The following is a 13,533-nucleotide window of genomic DNA, read 5'->3' on the forward strand; positions in this document are numbered from 1 at the left end:
TCTCCACATTCCCTGTTAAATATTTAGTTTGTTCTTTTCTCAAATTAACTATAGTGACAAATTAAAGAAAAAGAAAGTAGATTTTATGTCTTAAATATTTTTGGTAAATATTCTTGAATTATTTTATGTCTCCTCCTTTTCCCATTTTGCTTCATAGTTCTCAGGTACACTTTTTTAACTATACCTCCTTACCCTAACTCTCTATCCTGTGCAACTGCGTGTTGCACTGAATCACTGACAGACTCATCCCTTGCTCTCTCTCTCTCTCTCTTCTTTTTTTTTTTTGGTCGATCACTATCTTTCTCTCTCTCCTTTTTTTCTGTTTTGGTTGGCTTCAAAGTCTATAATCTGATCGTCTACGTGGAGTCTCAATCATGAAAAACATCTCCTCCCTCATACTTCTCATCGCATCATCATAAACCATCCTCCAAACGCAACCTTCTTAAAACCCTCCCTATAAATACACACACACCAAACCTTTCTCTCACAACAAATACAAATTCAAAATATCACAAGAAAAAGCGAGAAAAATACACAATATTCCAGTTTTTTAAAATATGGCATGCAATATTGCCAAACTTTCACTTCTTTCTCTTCTGTTCTTATTTTCTTCCCTCTGCAGCATTGCAGTTGTGCATGCTCGTCCACCCTTCGCCTGCGACCCTCGAAACCCGATAACCAGAACGTTGAAGTTCTGCAGGGTGAGGGTGCCAATCCACGTTAGGGTTCAGGACTTGATCGGACGGCTGACATTGCAGGAGAAGATCGGGCTGTTGGTGAACAGTGCCATTGCTGTGCCTAGGCTTGGCATTCAGGGGTACGAGTGGTGGTCTGAGGCGCTTCATGGTGTGTCCAACGTGGGGCCTGGAACCAAGTTCGGTACCTTTCTTGGGGCTACTAGCTTCCCTCAAGTCATCACCACAGCTGCTTCCTTCAATGAATCGCTCTGGGAGGAAATCGGACGGGTGAGGATTCTTCTTCTTTTTCTTTTGTTTATTTTTCTCATCGGTAAGAAATTTAGAATAGAAAATATAAGAGGAAGCCAAGTTCTTTGTTTTATAAAATATATTTTCCATCAATCATGTGATCAAAATTGTCATATATCATATATCTGTTTTAATACTAAATTAATAATGTAAACTAGTAATCGTGTAAAGTGATACATATTTGACATGTTATGCTACCGAACATTATATAATCAGATACAAACGATTAACTAACATCCGATTTTGATTAATTATTTGACAAATATAATATGATAACTTTCTGTGAACGAAATATTTTGTAATTTTATTTTAAATAATTAACATTTTAAGTGAAAGGAGAGAGAGGTGCAATTTGAATGGATACATGTAAAATAGTGTTACATGCATTGGAAATTCCGTGAGCTACCTAAATTCAACATTCCTTTATGATTTTGATAATATTGGCGGCCATTGATAACGAAAAACAACTAGCAAACCTAGATTTAGCCTTAAAAACCATGATGATTACATGAACAAATAACAAAAATGATATTTTCAGTAGCTAATTATTGTGGTTGTTGCTCTTGTTGATTTTTCTTTTCTAAGCCATGTCTGAAATTCTCCACTGTCCACACAGACTTATCACGTATATAGTTGAATTATATATATATATATATATATATATATATATATATATAAGATGCCCATTACAATATGCTTCCATTAAATATAGTTTATACTATTGTCACACTTAATTTTTAATTACGAGTCGCATTAGCCATGTTATACTAATTTAATTAGTAGCCGTCGATGGGGCAGACCCAATGTTTAAAGTATCAATACATGTGGAAATATTAATATACAAATTTATGAAAATATCGATAGTTAGATAGAATCGATGAATAGATCTTTGACATAAATTATGGAAATTTACAATGGGGTGGGATATCAACTCATTCAAATTTAGTTGAAATTAGAGAAAAATTTCTCAAAAACAAAAGTTCGAAAGTTCGAAATCTGCAATGGGTTCTACTAAATTTTTTGTAGTGAATCAGGAAATATCATCGATATTCATTGATTTTCCTATATCTCATCAATATAGGGTGAAGTTTGCGTTTCACACCCCCTCCCGTCCATATCGATTATTGATTTTTCGGAATATTTCGATATAAATATCGATAATTTCGTAAATATTTTAAACACTAGACAGACCTGAGTTTATTAAAGTTAGTGGTGATCTCCCATCTGCACCTAGGTTCAAATATCTCTCTATATCATTATAATAAATTCAATCTAGAATGTCGCTGGTATAGAAAAACAGAAAAGAGATACAGATGGGTGCAAAGTATTGATGAGTTCAAATTGACACGGTGCCATCACTAATTTGGTGAATTTACTCTCGCCACCCCCTTTGGGGACCCATCTGAGCTTCTAAAATTGTTACCTTGGATTATGGTATAAGCATACACCCATTATTACATGTGCGAAATATTGGACCATTTTCTTATAAGGTAATGTTATCTGCACCACAATTTTAACTTTTCACACTTTATCTCAATTTTCGACTGTCAAATCAAATGAATTGAAAAAGATCAATTGTCAAAAATTAACAAAGGTGTGTGAGAGATAAAAATAGGTGTGTGAACAACAATTTTCTTTTTCTAATGGCAAAACAGAAAATAAATTAATAAAGTTCATTTATCAATCAATATTTCCATAATTGAAAACCTACTCACTTTCTTTTATTAAAAAAAGTGAAGGGAAATTATTATGCAGTCATATAAATTTTATTTTATTTTATTGGACAGGTTGTGTCTGATGAAGCAAGGGCAATGTACAACGGAGGCGCGGCTGGACTAACATTTTGGAGCCCAAATGTGAACATATTTCGTGACCCGAGGTGGGGAAGGGGGCAAGAGACTCCTGGGGAAGACCCTGTCTTGGCTGCCAAGTATGGTGCTAGGTATGTCAAGGGCCTCCAAGGTGATGGTGCTGGGAATCGCCTTAAGGTTGCTGCATGTTGCAAACATTACACTGCCTATGATCTCGATAACTGGAACGGTGTCGATCGCTTCCACTTCAATGCTAGGGTAACAAAACCTTAACCTAACTAGCTAGTTATCATTATGTATGTTCAAGTATATTTGCATGCGTAACGTGTTATGTTGTCAAATTGTCAATGTAGACCTAATAATGTTTCAATTCTCGAATTGACAATCTGACCTCGTAACATATTAGACTGTCAGACAAAAAAGCTTTTTTGTATATGCAGAGGTAAATAATATTTCGTGTGAAATGTGCAGGTTAGTAAGCAGGACTTGGAAGACACATATAACGTGCCCTTCAAAGCCTGTGTGGTGGATGGGAATGTTGCTAGTGTTATGTGCTCCTACAACCAGGTCAACGGAAAGCCTACTTGTGCTGACCCTGATCTCCTCAAAGGCACAATCCGTGGTCAATGGAAACTCAATGGGTGAGTCCCATTGATTTGAATTATCACTTGAATTGCTTATGTATAATTTTCTTAATTTATATTTGTAGCCTCTAATTAATTACTGATTAAGCATTTGGTTTATGTGTCCAAAATAGGTATATCGTCTCGGATTGTGATTCAGTTGGTGTTTATTATGATAACCAACATTACACCAAAACACCAGAAGCAGCAGCTGCATACGCAATTAAAGCAGGTCATTAGCGATTTAACCATTTTATATGAGTTTAATGTTATCTAGTGCGTCTCAAAAGAGGAAGTTAAGAAAATCTAAGCCCAATTTTGTAATAAGCAGGTTTGGATTTGGATTGTGGGCCATTCCTTGGCATCCACACAGAGGCAGCCATGAGGACTGGCCAGGTAAACGAGATCGACATTAACTATGCGTTGGCTAACACAATCACGGTCCAGATGAGATTGGGAATGTTTGATGGTGAACCGTCAACTCAACGATATGGAAACTTAGGCCTAGCAGATGTGTGCAAACCATCCAGCAATGAGCTAGCCCTTGAAGCTGCCAGACAAGGCATTGTTCTGCTTGAAAACCGTGGGAATTCGCTACCCCTCTCAACCATACGCCACCGTACTGTGGCAGTAATCGGGCCCAATTCTGATGTTACAGAAACAATGATTGGAAATTATGCTGGTAAGTCTACTAAAAATGTAAAATTGTGCATACATATTTTGTCGCTCTAGTCCAATTTTCTTAGCAAAGATTTAAAATTTAATCCATTGGATATTTTTTGTAATTGTATATAGGTATTGCATGTGGTTACACTACACCACTACAAGGAATAGCGAGGTACACAAGGACCATACACCAAGCTGGGTGCACAGATGTTCATTGCAATGGAAATCAACTAATTGGTGCTGCTGAGGTTGCAGCTAGACAAGCTGATGCAACCGTCTTAGTAATAGGCCTTGACCAATCAATTGAAGCAGAGTTCAGAGACCGGACTAACCTTCTCTTGCCCGGACACCAACAAGAGCTGGTGTCTAGGGTGGCCAGGGCTTCTAGGGGGCCGACCATTCTGGTCATAATGTCAGGCGGCCCTATTGATGTGACGTTCGCAAAGAATGACCCTCGCATTGGAGCGATTATTTGGGTTGGGTATCCAGGCCAGGCTGGAGGAACCGCCATTGCTGATGTTCTATTCGGCACTACAAACCCAAGTAATACTTGAACTAATGAGAAACTTATGTTTATGATCGTTACGCTGTCACGTGATACTTATTAATTATGTTTTGTTTCTTTAGGTGGAAAGCTCCCTATGACATGGTACCCTCAAAATTATGTGGCCAACCTGCCAATGACAGACATGGCTATGAGAGCAGACCCAGCAAGAGGGTATCCTGGTAGGACCTATAGATTTTACAAGGGCCCAGTTGTGTTCCCATTTGGGCTGGGCCTAAGCTACACCAGATTCTCCCACTCCCTAGCCCAGGGGCCTACACTGGTCTCGGTCCCACTAACCAGCCTCGTCGCTGCCAAAAACACAACCATGCTAAGCAACCACGGCGTCCGAGTCAGCCACACAAACTGCGACTCACTCTCACTCGATGTCCACATTGACATCAAAAACACTGGAACCATGGATGGGACCCACACTCTTCTGGTGTTCGCGACCCAGCCGGCAGGAAAATGGGCCCCCAACAAGCAGCTGGTCGGATTTCACAAGGTCCATATCGTGGCCGGATCGGAGAGACGGGTCAGGGTTGGCGTCCACGTGTGCAAGCACCTCAGCGTTGTTGACAAATTGGGGATCTGGAGAATCCCATTGGGCCAACACAAACTGGAAATTGGTGACCTGAATCATTATGTTTCTATTGAAGCAAATTTAGGAGAGATTAAGTTTTAATTAGGAGCTATCAAAAAATTGATAGTCACACCCAAAAAAATATTATATGGGATTAGTAATCAATTAGTAACTAGTCCTCTTCCTTTTCGAAGTCAAAGAATGGCAAAGAAAAAGGAAAGTTCTACTGTAAAACTAAAAGGAAAGACGATCCAAAGATAATATATGGGTAAATTACAAAAAACTACCTCAACTATTGGGTCATTAACAATTTCATACCTCGTCAGTTTCAATGTCATACCGTATCTTTCGAATTTGTTGCAATATCATACCTTCCGTCAGTTGTCTGTCAATTTTTCTATTAAATGCTGACATGGCATGTGACGTGGCACACTTTCTATTAAAAACTAATAAAATATTATTAAAAACTAAAAAAAAAAACCCCCTGCAACCCAGAAGAAGAAAAAGGAGAATGAGGAAGAAGAAGAAGAAGAAGGAGAAGGAGAAGGAGGAAGAAGAAGAAGAAAAAAAGAAAAACCCAAACCAAACCCATGTTCCCCCCCCCCCCCCCCCCGGCCGCAAAAACAAATCCAATCCCCTGCAACCCAGGAAGAAGAAGAATGAGGAAAAAGAAGAAGGAAAAAATAAAAAAAAATAAAAACCCAAACCAAACCCATTTCATTCCCCCCTCCCCGGCACCCACAAACCCAACCCCTTGCAATCCAGAAAGAAGGAGGAGGAAGAAGAAGAAGAAGAAAAAAAAAAAACCCCAAACCAAACCCAATTCGTCTCCCCCCCCCCCCCCCAAACCCAACCCCCTGCAACCCAGAAAGAAAAAGAAGAAGAAGAAGAAGAAAAAAAAAAAAAAAAAAAAAAACCTAGTTCGTCCTTAACTTCTTGCAACCCAGGAGGAAGAAGAAGAAGAAGAAGAAGAAAAAAAAAACCTAGTTCGTTCCCCCTCCACACACCAACACCCCCCCCCCCCAACACAAAAAAACCAAAAACCCAACCCCCTTCTCCCCCACCCAACCTGCAAACCTAGAAGAAGAAGAAGAAGAAGAAGAAGAATATGGGTTTTTTTTTTTTTTTTTTTTGGGTTGCGGGTTAGGCTCGGGTGGAGGGGGTAGGAAGATGGGAAAGATGGGTGCACGGAGGAGGTGGAGGATGGGTTGAGGGTTGGGCTCTGGTTTTGGTTTTTTTTTTTTTCTTCTTCTTTTGGGTTGCAGGGGGTTGGGTTTTTTTTTTGTTTTATTGTTTTATTGTTTTTTTTGTTTTTTAAATTTAAATTTAAATTTTTTAATGTTTAGTTAATATTTAATTAATATTTTTTTTATGTTTTAATAATTTTTTAATAAAAAAAGGACCATGTCTCATGCCACGTCAGCATTTAATAGAGGAATTGACAGTCAACTGACGGAAGGTATGACATTGCAACAAATTCGAAAGATACGGTATGACATTGAAACTTTTAAAGAAGAGGTATGAAACTGTTAATAACCTAATAATTGAGGTAATTTTTTTGTAATTTACCTATAATATATTGATTGATGAGCCGCAAGGTTTTTAATAAAAAATTGTTCATACTTTATTTTATTTTATTTTGTTCTAGAATTTGGAGCGTTTCGAATGCTGGACTAAACTTACGTCTACGTATAACAAATTATTCTATTCAATCTCACTATTCGGCTAACCCTCAATAACTTTTTGAATGGCTTAAATGGTCATACCGTCATTGAGCATGAGTACGCATTTTTAGCGTACCAGGGCTCCTTCAAGAAGGAAATAGTTGCTTGATGGATACCAACAATGCAAGGTTAGTTTGTAGTTATACTCAAAAGTAGGTACACATTATTAAGAAATTGAAGTTGTTTGGTTGATTATCTTTTTAATTTCTAATGGATTTTAGTGCCAAAAGAAGAGAATCCGTTAAAGAAACAAGCTGAAAATCCACCAGCTGGTGAAAACAAATTTGACTTTCATCTCGCTAATTGATATCCCTACTAGGCCTCCACAATTAACTTGATTAATTTTCAAGAAAAAAAATGCTGGGGAGGGTGACGAAGGCTTTTCAAAATACTCAGCTGCTGCAATGTGTTTGAACACCCAACATAACTCAACTAGCTCACCTCCAGTATTACGGTGAACCACTAAATTAATCACACAGTGCCTATGACCACGAGGCCAGACAATACACATTGAGTATATGAAGTTATTACAAACAAGACTTAAAATAAAACTTTAATACAAAAGTAACACACAACTTATTGTTGGAAATTATACATTATAATATTAATTTATAATATTTAATTTGTGTGTGAATGAAAAATAAGAGTCAAGTGTCATAGTTGAATTCAAATTCATGAGTTCCATCTGTTTGTTTGAACTTTAGGCAACAGTCACAATGTTTCAAAAGGGGTGGCTCGAGTCTCCCACCCGTCTAATGAAAAAGAGTAGAGTTTTCTCCAATGCCTTTTGTTCATTGTCAGTCAATTCTGAGCCATGTCTTTAGAGTACGGAATATATAAAGTTTGCTAGAGTTTGAAGATTGAAGTGCTTCGATTTTGGATTATACATTGTTGAATTTTGGGAAGATAGACGCCCACCGAACTACAAGCATAAGAGTAGAGACGAAATTCTGTCTTTTGGACATTGACTTTATCCAAGCCTCAATCTCCAAGTTTGTGAGTTTTTCTTATTTTCTCTATAGTTGTTTATATTAATCTCATACTTAATTGATGTTGCGATTTTCTTTATGATTATTATCGAATTCTTTTATATTTCTCATATTTTATAATATTGGTCCAACGCTTATTACCCAGCAAATATCCTCACATTGATGGCTCGCAATGCATTATCGCATATCAACTCCCATCAAAGCAAATCGTACCATGGACGCGGCCTGAACCATCCCAAGTTTTTCGATGTTTTCCCCCTTAATTCACAATTGTTTACCTTTTGGTTAGTTTTACTGGTACTCAATATCTCTCATTTGTTTTCCCAGTCCACCAAGTTTTGCGATGTTTCCACAGTTAATTCACAATCGTTTAGTTTGAAGTTAGTTTTATTGGTGCTTTACTTTCTCATTCTCTCAATTTTTTTCTTGTTTGGTAATGGCAAGTTTGTGCAACTAGGTTTATTTAGGAGTCAATAGTTCTTCAACTCTTAATTATCACTAATTCATTTCCCAAAATTATTGTTAGACCCTAACAACTTATTCCTTCTTCTTAGCCGAGTAAATTCTTTTTAATTAGGGAGGAGATCGAGTTGCTTTGAATTTAAGACGTCTTCTAAGATTGAAATATGATTACACTAGAAAAATAGGAAGCTGGTCTTCAGTAATTCTATGGAAAAATATAGAGTTATTTTCACCCTATCTTAACCATTGGAAATGTTGTTTCGCAGGCAACAAAGCTGAACTAATATAAATCTCCATGTTTTTGTTAGTTGTTTGATTTGCTTGCTTACTATCATTTGTTTCACTCAGAAACTTGCAAGATTTTTAGCCAAAATGGTCATTGAGATTAGTCATTAATATTAACATAACTCCTCATTTTGATCCCTAATAATGAAAATTCATAGAAGTAGTTCCTGAGTTTTTCCGTCGTAAACCATTTTGGTCCTTCAGTGGAAATCTATCAATATAATTGTTAAGTGGAGGGATTGGTTTGAGAAAAGAAAAAAAAAAAAAAAAACCCTTAGAAAGGTGATCACGTGACAACTGAACGAAACTAATGATAGATGTTTCATAAAAGGATCAAAATGATTTATAGTAGAAAAACTCAAAGACCACTTCTATCAATTATGCCAATCTCAAAAACTTTTTTACATAAAAGCCGAACCTTGCACACATGGCATAGCCGCATTAACGTCGGCACACCACAGCCAGGGTTAGGTTCTGATACCAAATTGTCACATCCCGGCCCGGGGCGGATCACTTCCTGGGCCCGCTTCACCACCGTAGCACGATATTGTCCGTTTTGGGCTTACCATTCCCTCACAGTTTTGTTTTTGGGAACTCACAAGCAACTTCCCAGTGGGTCACCCATCATGGGATTGCTCTAGCCCCCTTCTCGCTTAAGTTCCTACGGAACCCGAAGCCAGTGAGCTGCCAAAAGGCCTCGTGCTAGGTAGGGATGAGAATATACATTTAAGGATCACTCCCCTGGGCGATGTGGGATGTCACATATTTTGTATAAATTAAATGGTTTATGACAAGTGAGATACTTGAAACTCATATCGTTGATTTATACAATAAATATGTAATTCGTGAGATATGTGCATTCTGTATAAATGTGCAAGTATTATTCTTATTCTTATATATTGATTTTATTTCTGATTTTTCATTTAAAAAAACAAAACTAAATAAAATTCTCCCATGTTTTTCTCCTATTAGACACTAGACCTGGCATTCGTGTCGTGTTTTCCGTGTTCATGTCATACACGATATCTTAACGCGTCGTGTCGTGTAACACCCGTTAAAATAAACAAGTAAAATGACCCGACCCGAAATCGATCCGATAATATTAACATGTAATATGACCCGACCCGTTACTTGTTAAGGAAAATATATTTTAAACCAATAAATAATTAAATGAACAACATAATACTAAATAAGTATATACATACCATATTATCACATTCAAAACATAAAAACACATTTGTCTTTCAAGTATTACATATTTACATACCCAAAATAAGAGCACAATAAAAAAAAAACATTAGAACATTACAAAATATCAAATGTTCAAAAGATTTGCAAAATTAAGGGAGTTATGTTTCAAGGTTTGGAACCTTGCACATTTTCTTACAATCAAACTCTTCAATTTTCATCAATCACCATAGGAAACGATATTGAAACTTTGGCTTGATATATTGTCTTCAAGAGTTATATTGATGATATTTTCAGTAAGGCTTTCTACATTAGCACTCTCTTCTCATCTATCCTATGGCTATTGTTTAAGTAAAGTCTTTAATAGTTTTTAAATTAATGTAGAAGTGTGAAAAATATAAAAAAATGTGTAAACGCTCGTAATGACAAGTTTTATAACTTTCCTGAAGGGCTTAACTTTGAATTGTGCCACTATAATTATATAAATCATAGACCAAAATTTAATCGTCGATTGTTGTTTACATTTATACTTCATTTTTCTCACCAAATTTTGTTTTGTTTTGTTTTTGTTTTTTTTTTTTTTTTTTCAGATTTTAACGTTCGGATCGTTGACATTATGTTCAGAGTTTTACTGTTAGTGAAAATATTGCTTGGTGTTTATAAAGTCTCTACAAACTATATAACATCAACTCATATTTCAATTAACCGTGAATATCGGGACGTGATATCAAAGATTCCGAACCATTCCTCTTCCTACATCCCCCAGAAGATCATGTTTTCAAAAAACAAAATTTTAAAAATGAAATTCAATATAAAGAATAAAGTCTAAACGATAATCGACGGTTAAATACAAATTTAAGGTTTATGGATTATAATGTTGGATTTCGAAGTTGACCCGTTCACGAAAGTTGTAAAGCTTGTCACTACGAGTGATTGTAAAATATGTACATGTTGTAACACCCTGAAAATTTAAAGATATGAATTAGATAATATAATTATGAATATGTGGAGAAAATCGAAAATAAATCGATTTACGATTATAAAGATAGAATTGGGAAATTATTATAATTCACGTAATTGTATTATTGAGATTTTATATTAATTTTCAAGAAATTATATTAATTTATTTGAGATCAGTTTTAAATTAAACTGGTTACAAAGTTGAGGTTTGGAAGTTAATTATTTAAAATTCGTAGACCCTTTGAGGTCACAATTTATATTTTTGAATTGAGTTCGATCTCACGAACGTGTGGGCGCAAACCGTTCGTGAAATGGAGTTATAACGAAGAAGTTATTAACGATTGAAATTAGGGATAAAATGGTCATTTAATCAATTTCTGGAAGGCTCCAGATTTGCTGGAGCAAGGATCTGTGAAGCCATGTGTGTGGCTATGATGGAAAGAGAAGGAGAGAAAGGGAGAGTCACAGACCAATCAGAAGAAAAAAAAATGAGGAAAATGAGAAAAAGAAGGGGGAAAAGGGTGCGAGTGTTTTCTCGACCCGACTTGGCGAGAAGGACCAACGTCCTTCGTGGTGTTTCACGGCGAAATTGCCACCACCCATTACTTGGAAACAATTACCCTACCTCCCCTATCTCAATTCTACCAAAAAACATAAGGGTTTTGGAGGTGGCTTGGGGACGAAACACCAGTGGGTGTTGTGGCCACCCTTGTCCGAAATCCACCAATTGTGAAATGTTTCCCTCCAATTACCACCATTACTAGACTCCCTTGAAAGCCTAGAACAAAGCCCAAACAACTGTAGGGGCGGCGGAGCACCGAAAGTAATGATTCGAGGTCACACATATGTAGGGTTTCCGGCGGGTTTGGGCCAAATTGGAGCATTTTCAGGCCAAATTGGACTTGGCCTCAAGTATAAAATTTTCTCTACTATTTAAGATCTTCATGTCTGTAATTTTTAGAAATAGTTGAATTTTCCGACGAGCCGGGGCGGCTGACCACCACCCGCGGTGGCGGGTGCGGCGGCGCATGGCCAGGAAGCCGACATTGTGTTTTTATATGAATTTCATTGTTCTAATTATGCTTTTGAGACCTAACTGTTGTGGTTTGAATATTAATACGATTGTGGTATATGTTGGATTAAATGAATATATTTGGTTTTGGTTTTAATTTTTGGAATTGTGAACTACGAATGACTTGATCCCTGTTTAGCGTACGTAGGCAATCTAACAAGAAGTTAGATCCAGCCATACAATAAGTGAGATTCAATAAACGAGACAAAGCTTTGCTTGATAAATTGAACTAAGTAAGGAGTTTAGAATTTTATTATAAAAGGAAATCTTATGTTTTGTATATATAAATTCTAGTTACAATTTGGAAATAAATCAAACAGGAAAATTGATTTGGACCTATCATTGGAACTATTTCCCAAAAATAAATATTTCGGGGCCCGGGGCGTGACAAAATGGTATCAGAGCAAATGATCATATTTTACGAGATGCACTATTCTTGAGTCTTGTTGGTGTGAATTATGACATGCGTTGTGGTTGCATTAATTCATAGTTTTAGGAATAAAGTGGCATTCATGTTTTATATGTAAAATGCATATATAAATTGTATTATGTTTGTGGTGCAATTTCCTTGGTAAATATGAAGGTTTCTTTAATAGGAATTGTGATTTGCGGTTATAATGCATTATTTCTAAGTTTTTTGAGTAATGAGAAAGTTATGTGAAATATATATGTGTTGAGAATTATCATGAAGTGAAATGAATTGGATTGACATTATGTTATGTAGTATGAGATATTATTGAATTGTGGGTGTGAATTATGACTTGTATTGACATTGCATGATTTCATAAGTTCTATGAGTATGACGGAAATTATGTGAAATGCATATATTGTGAATTATGATGCTTTGAATTGAATTGAATGGGAGTAGGAAAATTTTAGAATATCGTATTCATGTTATAGTTTTGAAGATGAGCATTTGATTAAAGTTTTGGATTAATCTTGAGTTGAATCGATATTAGGCTATGCATTATGAAAATGTTGAATGTTAAGGCGATTGTGAGGTGGTGATAAGTAGATGGAGAATTTGTATTATACTTGGCACTTGAGAAATTGAATTGGGCTAAAAGGCCCATGGATATAAGGGTGGATATGTGAGATTAGGCGAGAAAGGCCCGTGAATGTGAAATGGGGCAAAAAAAAAAGAGGCCCGTGAATGTGAACTTGGGCGAGAAAGACCCGTGAATGTGAAATTGGGCGGAAAAGGCCAGTAGATATGAAAAAAAAAAAAAAAAAGAAGAAGAAGAAAAGAAAAAGGAAGTGTGATGTGTATTGGCCAAGTATAATACAATCTTTTCCAGCCTACTAGTCACTGATTGAAATAAAAGAAAATGATGGTGAAATCATTGTTCTGTCAATGTTAAGTGTGGATAGAATTTTGAAAAATCTTATGACCAACGATAATTATGATTGGAAATTTTAAATATTTATGGAAGATATGGTGATTTACCGAATGGGAATGAAATTTTAAACTGTGGTTGTGGTTGTCTACTATAATTAGAGTGGTGGGTAGACATGAATGAAACTATGAAATGAAATTTTGAGTTTGTTTAATATAAATGATTTCTCAGTTGAGTTTTTTTTTCGTTTAATGACAAGAATTGGCTAGAAAAGTTTATAATTGTAATTTCGATTGGTTTGGG

General features: G+C 36.2%; 1 protein-coding gene across 1 annotated transcript; it reads left to right on the forward strand.

The window, feature by feature from the left end:
- Window positions 1-434: 434 nt before the first annotated feature.
- Window positions 435-5,643, forward strand: LOC137731006 (putative beta-D-xylosidase). The gene is made up of 7 exons (XM_068470041.2): window positions 435-965; window positions 2,774-3,055; window positions 3,269-3,438; window positions 3,555-3,652; window positions 3,752-4,102; window positions 4,216-4,629; window positions 4,714-5,643. Exons 1-7 carry the CDS (start codon window positions 558-560, stop codon window positions 5,313-5,315), a joined length of 2,325 nt encoding a protein of 774 aa, XP_068326142.2. The 5' UTR covers window positions 435-557; the 3' UTR covers window positions 5,316-5,643.
- The last annotated feature ends 7,890 nt before the right edge of the window (window positions 5,644-13,533 follow it).

The sequence above is a fragment of the Pyrus communis genome, chromosome 16 (genome assembly GCF_041283825.1).
Source record: "Pyrus communis isolate YQ-2024b chromosome 16, ASM4128382v1, whole genome shotgun sequence".
NCBI classification, from domain to species: Eukaryota; Viridiplantae; Streptophyta; class Magnoliopsida; order Rosales; family Rosaceae; genus Pyrus; species Pyrus communis.